This window comes from Pristis pectinata, chromosome 25, assembly GCF_009764475.1.
Source record: "Pristis pectinata isolate sPriPec2 chromosome 25, sPriPec2.1.pri, whole genome shotgun sequence".
Lineage (NCBI taxonomy): Eukaryota > Metazoa > Chordata > Chondrichthyes > Rhinopristiformes > Pristidae > Pristis > Pristis pectinata.
The window spans coordinates 1,423,474-1,439,394 of record NC_067429.1 but is presented as its reverse complement, the minus strand read 5'-3'; the positions used below and the strand labels follow the sequence as shown (position 1 = coordinate 1,439,394).

The 15,921-nt window shown below is 52.7% G+C and overlaps 1 protein-coding gene across 1 annotated transcript in view; it reads left to right on the top strand.

The window, feature by feature from the left end:
* Positions 1-12,762, top strand: part of LOC127582934 (tensin-4-like) — a 31,370-nt gene extending 18,608 nt beyond the window's left edge. The window contains exons 7-15 of the mRNA XM_052038590.1: positions 106-192; positions 1,058-1,183; positions 1,272-1,364; positions 3,709-3,786; positions 4,208-4,288; positions 5,810-5,978; positions 7,483-7,551; positions 9,029-9,055; positions 9,608-12,762. Of these exons, the coding sequence (XP_051894550.1) occupies positions 106-192; positions 1,058-1,183; positions 1,272-1,364; positions 3,709-3,786; positions 4,208-4,288; positions 5,810-5,978; positions 7,483-7,551; positions 9,029-9,055; positions 9,608-9,749 (872 nt within the window). The 3' untranslated portion in view covers positions 9,750-12,762. The remainder of the gene's footprint in view (positions 1-105; positions 193-1,057; positions 1,184-1,271; positions 1,365-3,708; positions 3,787-4,207; positions 4,289-5,809; positions 5,979-7,482; positions 7,552-9,028; positions 9,056-9,607) is intronic.
* The last annotated feature ends 3,159 nt before the right edge of the window (positions 12,763-15,921 follow it).

Sequence of the window (15,921 nt, the reverse complement as noted above, 5' to 3'; positions counted from 1 at the left end):
GCTGGCCTTTGATGATGGCAATGCTGTGTGTGACCTGTCCCCGTGGCTGATGGTGGACGTACTTGTCCAAGTCTCTAATGGACTTTGTTTTCCCCTCATCTGTAGATCTCCCAGGCGATGCAGAACCTACTGTTAAGTTTGTACAGGATACAAGCAAATATTGGTACAAACCAAACATCAGCCGAGAGCAGGGTAAGTTTCCTAGTTACCGGCTGGTTGATCTGATGTTCAAGTCTCCAACAATGTAACTTCATTGCCCATTACAGTCCGCACTTGTCAGAACAGCCCAGTGTTAATAAACAAACAGAATGCCCGGTGCCCGCAGGGGTGTTGTCAGGCCGGCAGGTTATTGGCTGTTACTCCTATCGACTCCCGATCATACTTTATTTCACGGTTTTACACGTTACACAGCGGTACAACTCACAGTGAACCCGGTGAGTTAGGACATAGATGAGCCCCGGCTCCCGCCGCACAATCCGGACCCCGGCTCACACTCCGGACTAAGCAGTGAGCCGGATCCTGAACCACCGGGAAGTCTGAATCATCGGATTGGCGGATTTTACTGTTCGTGAGTGAGTGTCCTGTCCATTGTGGTGTCCGTTCCAGAGGCTCTCTGCCGTCGCAGACACTCACAGTATTCCATCTTCATCCACCGCATGTTGCACCTGTCACCCCGCCGCACGCTCGGCCAATTACTGGTTACCCATCTCCTAACTAGCAGAACACAGTTAGTCAGGGAGAAGACAAAGAGCTCAGTTGTTACTTCTGGCCTTTGATGAGTCTCGCTGGAGATCAGCCTCAGATGTGACGCATCCTGTAGTCTGATAGCCCGCGGGTGTTCACCGCCTTAGAGCCTCGGGCACAGACAGCAAAATGGAAGAATGTGATTGGAAGAATAAAGATTATAACGTAGAAAGTTGCTGATTTACGCTCGGGATAATGTTCGGATTATTGGTGCTCAAAGGAGGTTCATCTTTGCAGAGGAAGTTAGGACAGTTTGAGAGCATCAGTTGAAATATTTCCTGTTTGCTGAGGTCAGATGTTGCATCTCTTGCAGCCATTGAGATGTTGAGAGACAAGGAACCCGGTTCCTTCGTTATCCGAGAGAGCTCCACGTACATCGGCTCCTTTGGGCTCGCCATGAAAGTCTCATCAAACCCCGAAAGTCCCGAGAAAAAGACGGGTAAGTCTCCATGAGTTGCAGCATACAGAACGGTAGAAAAGGCGACCTGTTAAATCCCGGTGTCTAACTCTGTTGCTTCCCCTTTAAGGAGATTCTTCCAGTGAGTCAGTTCGACATTTCCTCATCGAATTCTCCCGAAAAGGAGTGTGTTTGAAAGGATGTCCTCAGGAGCCGTACTTTGGTAAGTGGCTTATCAGCTTCTCATGTGAGGATTTATTACAGTCTGTGCTTGTGAGTGGGCCTGTCTGGTCGTGTCTGTGTCTGATCACAGAGCCTCCGTGCTAATGACATGATCCGGTGCCATAAACAATATCTCCTGCCCATCCACCGAGTTCTTGACTGTTTGCCTTTCAAAATTAGTTAGAGATGATTTGCGTCATTTTCTTGCCCAAAAAGTCCCCTGGCAGATGGTACTGTTTCTATAGTGACCACCAGATCGAAGTGTGCTGAGTCGCGTGCAAAGTGTTCAAGGTGATCCTGGGTTTGTCCATCACGGTCACACCTTATGAACTAACGTGCTGTCAGAGCAATCGCTGTGTTTCACCGTCACACATCAGACCCAGGTCTGGGCTGGGGAGCAGTTGGTTCCCCCAGGAGTGAACACTTGCACCATCTCACTTCACAAGGTGTGTTGGTCATTTGGACTTGGGCAGAGGGCACAAAGCCCGGCCTGCAGATGATGCAAAACTTGGGGGCGCGGTGACTGTGTTGAGGCTGGGGACAGTAACAGACCTCAGGGTGCTGTGGAGACCAGTGGACTGGGCAGCTGGGTGGCAGAGTGATGCACTGCGGATAAATGTGGTGTGAGGTCTTGGCAGGAAGAATGGGAAGAGGAGAGATAACCTGGAGAGGAAAATTCTAAAAGGGTCACAAAGCAAGGGGTTTGGGGGTAGATGGGCAAACGTCCAGGGAAGTAGCAGGTCAGGATGGAAACATAGACCTGGGTTTTACAAAGAGGGACGTTTTATTTGAAAAATAAACTTTATTCATAAAAAAACATATCCAAGAAATAGAGTACACGTCCTTACATTCATGGTGTCATCAAGTCAATAAAGGAGAGGCAGGAAGTCACGATGAGCCTTTGTAAACCCTGGTTCGGCCACGCCTGGAGATCTGTGTCCAGCTCCGGGTGACACACTCCGGGGAAGGTGTGAAGGCTTCGGGAGGGTGCAGAAGAGATTTGCCAATCTGGGTGCAGAGATGAGGGACTTCAGTTCTGCGGACAGACGGGAGAAGCAGGGCTTGAACAGAGGAGTCACAGAGGTGGTTAAAATCATGAAGGATGCTGGCAGTGTAGACAGAGGGAAACGGCTGGAGAAGCGAGGGACCCAGGGGCGGAGAGTGGCGAACGAACCAAACACGACGCGAGGAAAGTCTTTTTCTCAGTGACCGGTCGGGGTCTGAAGCACATTCAGGGAGTGGTGGTGGCGTTCACAGGAGTGTGACAGAGCTGGGGAGGGCGCAGGGGATCGGAGGGGGACCTTTCCCACCGCGAGAGCGGCGAGTACCTGGAACACACTGCCCGAGAATGTTCTGGAAGCAAAGTCACTGCGAGCATTGAAGAGGAGTCCGGATGAGCACAGATCGTCTTAGGCATAGAAAGCCAAGTGCTGAAGATTGGGTTGCTGGTGGGCTGAATGGCCTCCATGCTGTATGACACTCTGACTCGATGGGGGTGCTGGGGGTATCTGAAAGAAAGGAACTTGCAGGGCGGTAGGGAGAGAGCAGGGGAGTGGGACTAGCTGCTGCCAGCGTGGGATTCGTCAGCCGAATGGTCTCCGTCCGTGCTGTGAACACTCGATGATTCGGTGACAGGAAGCTCGCTGGGAGACAATGTTGGTGCAACCACGGGCAATTGTCAGACTCCCCTTGTTCTCCCCCCATGGAGTTATAGGTGTGGGCAGACAGTAACTTTGGCCTGCGCCAGGACCGATTTAATCCTGTGCCTGGTTTATCCCAGGTCACTGCAGCCGGGGAACGGTAATGGTATTGGTTTATTATAGTCACTTGTACCGAGGTACGGTGAAAAACTCGTCTTGCATACCGATCGTACAGGTCAATTCATTACACAGTGCAGTTACATTGAGTTAGTGCAGAGTGCGTTGATGTAGTACAGGTCAAAACAATAACAGTACAGAGTAAAGTGTCACACTACAGAGAAAGTGCAGTGCAATAAGGTGCAAGGTCACAACAAGGTAGATCGTGAAGTCATAGTCCATCTCATTGTATAAGGGAATCGTTCAATAGTCTTGTCACAGTGGGGTAGAAGCTGTCCTTGAGCCTGGTGGTACGTGCCCTCAGGCTCCTGTATCTTCACATGGAAGAGGAGAGAAGAGAGAATGTCCCGGGTCGGTGGGGTCTTTGATTACGCTGGCTGCTTCACCAAGACAGCGAGAGGTAAAGACAGAGTCCAAGGAGGGGAGGCTGGTGTCCGTGATGCGCTGGGCTGTGTCCACAACTCGGAGTGACGATGCGCCTGGGGAGAGGTAATGAACCCGCTCTAAGCCTTTGCCCTTTCCCTACAGGAAGCCTCTCGGCGCTCGTTTACCAGCACTGCATCACTTCCATCGGCCTGCCGAACAAGCTGCGCTTACCAAGGAGAGGTGAGTCACCAGGGCTCTATCACCAGAGGAAGGGTCGGGTATGGTCAGCGCTGGTCCGGGATAGGACTGGATGAGGTTGGGGTCAGGATGAGGGGCTGGGTGGGTTCCGGGCTGGAACGGGCCTCGGGGTTCGGTGGGAGGGGGTCAGAGCCTGGGTTGAGGTGGGGACAGCAGCCGGCTCCCTGCACACTGGGGAGTGGGCAGTTCGCATCACCCGGTCTACCTGCTCGATCCTGGGATGGTCCGAGCCGTGCAGAGTCCTCGGCTGGACGCATGCTGTAGGGTCCCCACGCCCCGAGTGGGGGGAGCCGAGGTGTGGGTGGGCTGTGCGGAGGGCGGGGAGTGTGGGAATCAGCAGAGAGGAGCGATGCCTTGGCTGTGAGCGCCGTCCTCGCGTTCACTGTGTTCGTCTACTTTCCAGAATGTTTGAAGGATACCGGTGAAGGCTCCAGTTCTGAGTGGGCGGCTGGCAAAACTTCTCCCCCGAAGAACCAGAGAGCAGGTTAGTGGTCACCAGTGGGTAGGGTTGGGTGTGAGCAGTGTCGGTCACTGTGTGGGGGCCTGTTACACAGCGCACTCGGACACTGGCGACGAGCCAACTGCATCAGTTCTTCCTTCACTGCTGAAGTCAAATAGAACTGGAAATGGAGGCAGATGTCAAACAGGTGCCCCAGCCAATACTGTGCGACCCGCCCCGTCACCCGGCAACAGAACAACCCAACCCGTCACCCAGAGACTCGCCCAGTCACCCGGCAACAGAACAACCCAACCCGCCACCCAGCGACCCACCCCGTCACCCGGCAACAGAACAACCCACCCCGTCAACCAGAGACCCACCCCGTCACCCAGCAACAGAACAACCCACCCCGTCAACCAGAGACCCACCCCGTCACCCAGCAACAGAACAACCCACCCCGTCAACCAGAGACCCACCCCTGTCATCCGGTAACAGAACAACCCACCCCGTCAACCAGAGACCCACCCCTGTCATCCGGGAACAGAACAACCCACCCCGTCAACCAGAGACCCACCCCTGTCATCCGGTAACAGAACAACCCACCCCGTCAACCAGAGACCCACCCCTGTCATCCGGTAACAGAACAACCCACCCCGGCACACAGAGACCCACCCCTGTCATCCGGTAACAGAACAACCCACCCCGGCACACAGAGACCCACCCCTGTCATCCGGTAACAGAACAACCCACCCCGGCACACAGAGACCCACCCCTGTCATCCGGTAACAGAACAACCCACCCCGGCACACAGAGACCCGACCCAATACCCGGCAACAGAACAACGCAGTCCTTGCGAATTTCTGGATGCGGAATTCTCAAACTCTCCATTGAAGTCACGTAGCTCTCGGAGAGGACGGACACAGACAGAATGCCACTGCTCGGGGAGCGTTGGGAGCTTTCCTGGAGCCGTTCTTTTGTCTTCATGTTGATGATTCTTTGTTGAAATGTTTGGGGAATTTGCCGCCGTCAGCGACAGGTTTCCCAGCTCCAGAGGAACATAGACAGTGTTACTGCTGCAGTAACAGGCCCACTATCGGGGTGTTCCATTGCCCCGACAGCCCCGTCCATGCACGGGACTCCCCGGGGTCCCGGATTCAGCTTTGTGCACAGACATCGCTGGAAAATTTTCCCGCCCTTGTCCCCCCACGACCCCTTCCCTCCCCCCTTCCTCCCCCCTCCTCCCTCCTCCCCATCCCATCCCTCCCCTCTCCTCCCCTCCCCCCACACTGGCCGCTCATTAAACCGAGGATCCCCAGCAACACTTGGAGCAGGAGCAGGTCCCAGGGTTCTTCACCAATACCTCAACCAGTGACCAGGGAGAAGCACCAACTGATGGTCCTCTCCTTGCCGTTGGTTGGCTCTTGCTGTGCATGGATTGGCTGCCAGTATTCTGTTACTGCAGGAGAGGCTGCCATTGGCTGAGGGCTGGGTCCCTCCTGAGGTGATGAATGGCTCTGTGTGTGCTGCCCTAAGGGGGTGTTAATGTGCTGTCTCTTGCTCCCCTAGACTGCTCTGTTGTGTACTTGATGTCTGTCACCATGGAGTCTCTGACGGGACCACAGGCTGTCCTCAAAGCAGCTTCATTCGTTCTGGAGCAGGAACCATTGCCCGAAACTACAACTGTTCAGTTCAAAGTGACGGAACAAGGCATCACTCTCACCGACAGCAAGAGAAAGTAAGGGCCAGGCTCGGCTTCTCGGGGGTGGGATGGTCCTGTGGGGCTTCAGGCAGACCCATAAACCCTGGCACTGCCCCCCGGGGTGTGCAGGGGAGGGTACTGGGCGTGTGACCAGTGCCCACCCTCCCTCCAACAGTCAGTTTCCTGGGTGACTGTAACCGGGGAAATGGTGACGGGCCCTGGGGAGAGGGGTGCAGGGTGTGCCTGTCTGATGGACAGTTGGTCTCTGAGGCAGTCAGACCACAGGTGGAGGATGCATGGAGCAGTATCCCCCCTACCCCGCTCCCTCAGCACACAGCCCCACCACTGCTTCTCCCTCCTGGGCCCCAGAACACCCAGATCTTGGGGTGTGGGGTCCCGTCCACCTCTGGGTCTACAGCGAAAGTGGGGTCCCCTGGTGTTGGTTGAGGCCAGGCCAAGAGGTTCTGGAGGAGGTGGGTATCTAGGGTCCGGGCTCAATTATCCCTATCCACAATAAAACCAGTGTTGTTCCTGGGATTGGGGCATCACTGGCAGCACTTGGGGAGAGGGTACTATGGTGACAGTCGCCTCCTGGGAATCTCTGGCCCATGACCAGAGGCAGCTGAAGGGATTGTGGAGGCATTAGTAGTGATCTTTCAAGAATCACTGGAGTCAGGAATAGTTCCAGAGGACTGGAAAATCACAAATGTCACTCCACTCTTTAAGATAGGAGGGAGGCAAAAGATTTATTAAGGATGACGTTTCGGGTACTTGGAAGCACATGAAGTCAGTGTGGAGCGTTCGGGTAGTGATGAGAATCTTCAGGCCATGGGTGAGAGCACACGGTGACCCTGTGTAAGTGGCAGAAAGAGCACACTGCCTCACAAACTACCCACCCGCCTCCTGCCCTATCGGTGGGAGATTCTACAGGTCCCACATGGAGCCCACCAGCGACCTCAGACCCCAGAGTGGAGGCAAGTTATCCCTGAACCCAAGGGACTGCCTGGGACCTGCCAGATATCACAAACCTCTGAAGTTGCTCTAGATTTGGAGCTTTCCACACTCACCATTCCACCCATGCTGCAGCTGGGCTAAATCCAAGGGCCCCTCACACCCAGGGGCAAAGCCCAGTCTCTACCAGTGAGCAGCTCGGGTCTGCTCAATTTGTCCAAACTGCACCTGGCTCTAGTGCTACCCCCACCCCGGCTTCTGGCCCCACCCTGATCTCCCACTGGCCCGCCCCTGACTCCCATTGGCCCCTCCGCTGGCTCCCATTGGCTCCACCCCTGTCTCCCGCTGGCCCTGCCCTGTCTCCAATTGGCCCCGCCCTGGTTCCCATTGGCCCCACCCCTTTCCCCAGCTGGCCCCACTTCTGTCTCCCCGTGGTCCCGCCCCTCTGGCCCTGCCTTGGCTCTGTCTCTGGCTCCAGATTTCTGCAGCTGCTTCCAGGTGTCAGTGGGATTTGTTGCTTTATGGCCAGCTGTTAGAACGTGCCAGATGTGAGATGCCTTCAGACTGAACCTTCCCTCCTTCTCCATAGGTTCTTCTTCAGGCGACACTATCAGGCCAGCTCCATCAGTCACTGCGGTCTGGACCCCCTGCAGAGGAAGTAAGTGGTTGATCTGTGAGGTATTGGAGGGAGGGCTACCGCCCAACAGGACGTGGACAATAGGGGCAGGGTCACCCATTCACTCCGCGAACCTGCCCGCCATTCATCGTGAGCATGGCTGACCATTCACGTTCAGTCCCCTGTTCCTGCTCTCTCCCTGTACACATTAGAAATATATCCAGCTCCTTCTTGAGTATATGTAATAATTTTGCCTGGACTGGTTTCTGAGGAAGAGACTTCCACGCATTCCCCATAGCTTTGGGGTGGAGCGATGGGTGCTCGGAGAATCCACGCGCTCACTCACTGGCTTACCCCGTACCCTCAGACTGTGACCTCTGGACATCCCACCACAGGGAACAACCTTCCTGCATCCAGTCTGTTCAGTCTCATTAGGAATTTATCAGCTTCAGTGAGATCCCTTCTCAGTCTTCTCAGCTCGAGCAAACGTAAACCCCTCTTCATACGTCTCTCCTGCCATCCCAGCGATCAGTGAACCTTAGTTGCATTCCCTCCATAGCAAAGACTATCCTGCTAAGGAGACTGTACTGCACACAACACTGTACAACTGTAGTAAGACAGCCCTGCTCCTGTACGTGAATCCTCTCGCCATGACAGCCACAACACAATGTGCCTGCTGCAGCTGAACACTCACCTTCGGTGACTGGTGCACCAGGACACCCAGATCTTGGTGCACCTCCCCCTTTCCCAGACAGCATCAGGTGTTGGGGTGGTCACACAACCTCCTCCAGGAATTTGCTGACGGTGTTACATGCCTGGGAAAGCTTGCTGAGATGAGTAATCCATCCTTGGGGTGATGGTGCTGTGGTAAGGACCAGCACCATCTGATCCACCGTGGCCTGTGTGGCTGGTGTTGGTAGGGAAAGAAATCCAGGAGAGATCTGGTGGTGGTGAAGGGACATTGATACCCTGGGGCGAGGAACACATATTTCACCAGTTAAGGGAAGCTTTGCATCTTCACCACTGCTTCACAAGCTCAGGTCATCTCCAAGCAATCTCTGAAGTGTTGTTACTGTTGTGAAAAAAAACAATTTGTGCACAGTAAGATCCCACAACAGGAATATGATGACATGGCTCTGTTCAAAATTCAGTAGAGGGGTAAATATCCATTGCTCTTGGGCAGAATTTCCATGTTTTCAGTCACGTGTTGGCGGTGGATCTCCCCATCCATCTAGTGCCTTGGTTTAACATTCGGACCAAAAGCAGCACTTGGGATATAGCGGCTCTCCCTCAGCGGTGTACTGGAGCATCAGCCTGGATGGTGCTGATCCAACCCATGACTTCCTGATTCAGTGAAAGCCACTGCTGATATTGCAGCACCAATATAGTGCAGGGCTTGCTGTGCCCTACGGTTGTGGAATTGACAGTCACCTACTGAATGCAGAGGGCCCCGCAGATGTGGTCAGTGGTGGCGGTGGCGAGGTTGGTAAGAAACTTAACCCCTTCCTTTTTGTTGCAGGTGGCGGAAGGACAACGAGCCGTCAAGGTAAGAACCTGCCTTTGCAGCGGGAGCAACCTTCTATAACATCCCCCCAACCATCAGTCCCCCACCCCCTCCCCAGCGAGGCTCTGAGAGGTAGACATGGGCTCAGATACACACCCTGACCAGGTTCCACTGCAGGAGGATCACGAGAGCACGTGTCCTGTGGTGTAGACTTTCATACCTCCATCTCTCCCCCTCTATCTCTCCCATCCATCTCTCCCCCTCCATCTCCCCATCTCTCCCCCTCCATCTCCCCCATCTCTCCCCCTCCATCTCCCCCATCTCTCCCCCTCCATCTCTTCTCCCCTCCTTCTCCCCTCCATCTCTCCCCCTCCCTTCCCCCACTCCATCTCCCTACTCTCCAGTTCTCCCTCCTCCCCCTGTCACCCCCATCTCCTCCCCCTCCCTCTCTACCAGACGAACACCACCTACTGACCTGCTGAGATTTTCCAGTGACTGACACCCACACTGACACCTGGTGCTGTTTGTTAGCTGTATAAGTTTGCTCTTAGATACAGAATGTTCCAGGGATTAATTATTAATTTTTATTTTCAGAATGTTTGCATTTGTGGCAAAAAAACAGGGAAGTTCTTTGGAAAACGTGTGTCACGTGTTTGCGGAGCTGGAGCGGGATAACTCCGCACACCTCATCATCGGCCTGGTGACCAGAGCAATACTGGAGCCTCAGAGGAGGTGACCAGGCCAGCAGACGACTTGGCCCCCCCCCCACCCGGCTGCTGCACCCTACGCCGCTCTCGGTGCACGGCCTGCAGATCTGGCCGTGAGACACGACGGTGCCAGAGACAGAGTTCCGATCTCCAACCCTGAATTCCAGCTGTTGGAATCTGTTCAACTGCAGACAGTGTCGGGATCAAGAGATATCCCTGAGCAAGGTGTTGTGCAAGGGTGGAGCTGGTGCTGGGGCAGAACCACCTTCCATGTCTGCTCCACAGAACATATGCTGTGTTTTCCAATGGTTTCCATTCAAATTCCCTTTAAACTAGGAGGCACAGCCAAGCCACACCATCCTCTTTTGGTATCGGTACCCAATAAACCCTCAGCTTCATTCAACATCAACACCCACCAATAATCGGCAGTTTCAAGATCCCCTCTCCAGTGCGGGAGAGTGAGCCCAGAAAACTCAAACGATGACTGCAGATGCTGGAAATCTGAAATAAAACCAGAAAATGCTGGAAACACTCAGCAGGTCAGGCAGTGTCTGTGGAGAGAGAAACAGTTCATGTTTCAGGTTGAAGATTCCTCATCAAAACTCACCCCTTGACCCAAAATGTTGACCATTCCAGAGATGCTATCTGACCTGCTGAAATTTTCCAGCACTTTCTGTTTTTATTTCAGAAAGTGAGTCCATTCCATTCCTTCATCTTCTCAAACAACCTCCCGTTTCTCCAAAGTTTTAATCCCACCCCACCAATCAGCTCTGCCTCCCTGGAATGAAACTGAGATTCAAACTCGCTTAGTTCTCCAGCTGTGAAGATCGATCTCCACACCCTACTGCAGTATTTATAACACACACCTCTAACATGCACAGATGACGTGTTGGCAAGGCCAGTGTGTACTGCCCATTCCTGATTGCCCTTGAGAAGGGGGTGGTGAGTTGTCTTCTGGTGAAGGGGCTCCCACAGTGCTGTTGGGAGGGAGCTCCATGACTTAGACCCAGTGATGATGAAGGACTGGAGATGTATTTCCAGGTGAGGCTGATGTCTTAGCTGCTTCAGGGATGGTGCTCCCGTACACCTTCCAGTGGTGGAGACGGTGGCTTTGGTAGGTCCCTGTAGTGGGTTCAGCAGGACATCCTGTGGATCCAGACATCCCTCCCAATTAACATTCCTGGACTTCTCTCTCCCACTCCACTCCACTTTGATTCAGGGTGGTATGTAGAAGCAAAGAGCTCGATCAGTGTGTCAGAATGCACTGGTAAAGGCTTGCTGCTGTAGGCAGAGTTGAACACTGTCTCTGGCCAGGAGTCCGCAAGGTGACCCAGATGTAACCTGGCAGAGACCTGGAGAGACAGAACCACAGATTGATAGCTGAGTACAAGAGCTGGGACATCGTGTTATAGCTGCACAATTCATTGGTGAGACCACATGAAGTATTGTGCACAGTTCTGGACGCCCAGCTATAGGAAGGATGTCATTCAGCTGGAAAGGGTGGAGAAAAGATTCGCAGGGATGTTGCCAGGCCTGGAGGGCTTGGGTTATAAGGAGAGACCAGATAAGATGGGGTTTTTTTCCCTGGAGCTGAGGGGTGACATGAGAAGGGTTTATAAAATCATAAGGGGCAGCAATAAAGTGAATGATCACAGTCTTTTCCCCAGGGTAGGGGAGTCTAAGACTAGAAAGCATAGATTTGTGAGAGGGGAAATATTTAAAGGGGACCTGAGGGGCAGGTTTTTCACCCAGAGGGCGGTGGGTGTGTGGAACGAGCTGCCAGAGGAAGTGGTAGAGGTGGGGACAGTTACAGGGTTTGAAGACATTCGGGCCAATTGCAGGTAAATGGGACTGGCTCAGTAGGCATCTTGGTCAGCACGGACGTTGTGCTGAAAGGCCTGTTTCCATGCTGTATGATGCTATGACTCTCCGACACCACCAGAGGAGGTCATTCGACCTGTGCTGCCCTGTAAGGACCATTTGGCCTGTCACCTGCCCTCATTCAGTCAGATCATCTCTGATCTGATCTCAACCTCGGCTCCTGCAGCCTGTTCCTTTAACCCCATGAACACCTCCAGTGGTGCCCCAGATCCTCCCCCAGCCTTCGGAATCCTAGCCCTATGGGTATGGATCCAATTCTGATTGTTCTGCTGTCTCCTCCAAGGCCCAGAACCCAATGCCTTTGTCACCAGTGTCACCATAATCTGTTTCCGTGTCCCAGGCCTCTGTAAGTAAATCCCTGAGCCCCTAGGCTTTGTTTTGCCCTCTAGGGCCTGTGTACGTGTGTTTCCCGGTCCCTCTGTCCATGTACCTTACAGTGATGGGGGACCGATGTGTGACTGTGGTCTATGGGCTTGTGGGTTGAGCCAGTGCTGACTGCCTCCTGTTGCAACTGGACATTGTTGGGGAACCCCAGCACTGAGTAACCACAGGTCAACTCATCGGCTGCAGCTAATCAGATGGATATTGGACTTCCAAAATATCAACCCAAATCCCACTGTGACAACAGGCAGCAATACACTGGGGACTGGTGTTGCTTTGCTCATGTTCTGATGCTCAGTCTGAGTGCAGTCTAACAGGAAGAGTGAGAATCCTTCCCATTCCCAGCCATCTCGTGGTCTCACTCATCTCAAGTTCAAAACCATAGGTCACAAGGCCAGTTGTCAAGTTGATCCCAGATCCCTGCACCACTTCCTAACTCAGCGCTTCCCTCAGCAGCTCTGTGTGGTTCCAATAAACCCCGAGCTGAGGCAACAAATGCAACAGTTATGAATGCCAGTGATCTGATGCTCTACAGAGGCACAACCTGGGTTCAATTCTGACCTCCAGTGTTGTCTGTGTGGAGTTTGCACACTTTCTCTGTGACTGCGTGGGTTTCCTCTGGGTGCTCCGGTTTCCTCCCACATCCCGAAGACATGCAGGTTGGTGTGTTAATTGGTCGCTGTAAATTGTCGTTGGTGTGTAGGTGAGGGGAATTGATGGGAATGTGGGGAGAATAAAAAAATTGGGATTAGAATGGAATTAGTGTAAGTGGGTGGTGGGTGATCGGTGGGGGTGTGGGTGGTGGATGATCGGTGGGGGTGTGGGTAGTGGATGATCGGTGGGGTGGGGGTACCGTTTTTGCACTGTATGGCTCTATGACTCTCTGCAACATGGGGAGACCATTCAGCCCATCAGGCTTGTGCTGGCCCTTTGAAAAAAATTCGATCCAATCAGTCCCATTCCAACTGCTTCTTCTGTGAGATTATGCAAATTGTTTTCTTTCGGTTTTTCTCCAATTCCCTTCAGAAACTTCCCGTGGGATATGCTTCCAGTGCCCCTTCATCCTTCGTGTCCCAGGGCACAATAACTTACAGAGTAAAAAGTTGTCTTCCCCCACTTTCCCCATTCCCTTCGCTGTGTCTCTGCTCTCCTACCCCTTCACCACTGCACACATTCTCACGTTTGTTCCATCAGGTTCTCCAATCCTCCATCAAAAGCACCCTTGATCTTTTTTGTTCAGAGGGCAATAATGTGAGTTTGAATCTGACCGTGGCACTGGGGAATTTAAATTCAACTAAATAAAAAACCTGGAGTTTTATGGGAAAATACCAATTGTCATTGAACGTGGTTCACTAATGCCCTTCTGGGAGGTGGGGTGTGGGTTGAGCTCTGCCATCCAGGGGGTACATTGAGACACCAAGGGATGGGCAATATACCTTGGCTTTGCCTGTAAGGTTCATGTCCCAGAGAAGAAAATAAGAATACCCAGCTTCTCCAGTCTGCCCACAGTCTGAAGTCTCTCACCCCTCTTCCTGGTCTGGTCAATCTCTTCTGCACCCCCGACACGCCGGACACAGTCCTCCTGCTGTAGTCTAAGCAGTGATGAAGAAGTTACCATAACTTGATGAATCCATCGGTCTCTCTGCATCTGTCAGTACCATTTGTGTTTCATGGCCTCTCTTCATTCATCCAACCAGACTGGGTGACTGTCTGTGTGCCTGTCCCTCTCACCGGGCTGCCTGTATCCCCCCACGCCCTTGCTGTGTGCCTGTCCCTCTCCCCAATCTGCCTGTATCCCACACCCCCTTGCTCTATACCACAATTCAGAGGTTCATTTGCAAACTTTGAAATGATGTTCCAGAAGTCCAGGTCATTAATATATCTCACACACAATGGTGGTCCGAACCCCTCTCCTTCCACCCTCTCCCCCCAATCTGAAACCCTCACTCTCTGCATTATTGAACACCAGCACCGCGCCTGTAATCTCACAGCATCAATCTCCCCAAGTCGCCTGCCACCTTGCACTTCACCCTGACACCGAATGTTAAGCACACTTACTTCACTGGGTCTCTGTTACTTTTTAACAGAATGCAGTCAGGTTTATCAAGTTTAATTTACCTTCAACAAATGGTTTTTATTATTTTATTCATTACAAGTTGTTCATGGTGTATGTGAATAATTATCTCACTTTTCGATATCACCCTGTATACTTCAGATAACAATACTCTGCTTCAAAAAGTTGAAAGAATTTATATGTATGGTTAATATTGGTTCTGCATCACTCTACATATTGCATTTTGAAAATTAAATAAAAATGTTCAGCTTTAAGTTAAACAGAGAAAGAGATTTGGTTCAATTCACATTCTCATTCTGTAGGCTGTCTGTTCTGCCCAGTAAATTTCCCCTCCCCGACTAACAACACCCCCACTCCAGCAATACCCCTCACCCCAATACCTCCCTTCCCCTTCAGAAAGCCCATCATTCCAAGTAATGCACCTCATTTCAGTAACTCTTACCCCAGTAACACACATCCCCAGGAACCCCAGCCTCTGGCTATCCCACATCCCCAGGAACCCCAGCCTCTGGCTATCCCACATCCCCAGGAACCCCAGCCTCTGGCTATCCCACATCCCCAGGAACCCCAGCCTCTGGATATCCCACACCCCCAGGAACCCCAGCCTCTGGGTATCCCACACCCCCAGGAACCCCAGCTTCTGGGTATCCCACACCCCCAGGAACCCCAGCCTCTGGATATCCCACACCCCCATGAACCCCAGCCTCTGGGTATCCCACACCCCCAGGAACCCCAGCCTCTGGGTATCCCACGCCCCCAGGAACCCCAGCCTCTGGGTATCCCACATCCCCAGGAACCCCAGCTTCTGGGTATCCCACACGCCCAGGAACCCCAGCCTCTGGGTATCCCACGCCCCCAGGAACCCCAGCCTCTGGGTATCCCACATCCCCGGGAACCCCAGCCTCTGGATATCCAATATCCTCGGGAACCCCAGCCTCTGGGTATCCCACATCCCCGGGAACCCCAGCCCAACCCCATTAAGCCCATTCACCCCCACTAACCCTTCCACAATTCTATTAACACCATCACTCCAGTAACACCTTTCCCCAGACCATTTCCCATCAATAACATTCGTCACCCCTAATAATGTCCCCAACCCATTCACCCCAGTCACCCCAGTAACCCATTTTCCTCCTACTAACACCTATTCTCTCCCTGGTAACCTTGTTCACTGTACAAGACCCCATTTCCCCATTCTGCACCTTGACTGTGGTCCATGGTTCTGTCGGAGATGTTGGACTGAAGTATGGTGATCACCATTATCAATCATGAAGAAAGGTCCTGAGCCCAGTACTGATAGACCTTCTCTGTCAGTGGGAACCCTGACACCTCTTGCTCACCATCCTGGCAGAACCTCTGATTCCTTTGACATCAGTTAACTGGGAAGGTTTCCAGGAATGCTACTGGAATGTTCTCAGGGATTGGATTCTATGTCATAACAGGAGTGGTTGGCATTGGTTGCCTCTGAGGTTGGGGATGGTGCTGGGGAGCTGGTGAGGTGGTGAAGGTGACGTGGCAGAGGTGTGGGACAGGATGGGTCTTTGGCTTGCACCTTATAATTAGGAATGCTAATGGGAAATGCTGGAAACACTCAGCAGGTCAGGCAGCATCTGTAAAGAGAGAAACAGTTAACGTTTCCCATCTGAGACCCTTCAACAGCAGGTGAAAATCAAGATAAAAGTGCAGATGCTGGAAATCTGAACTCAAAACAGAAAATGTTGGAAATTTGTGGACTTGAAACATTAACTCTGTTTCCCCTCCACGGATGTTCACTGACCTGCTGAGTGTTTCCAACTTTCTCTGGTTTTTATCAACACACCAGTGTCTGCAGAATCTCTTGTGTCTTGGTTCTCTGGTTTTTATTT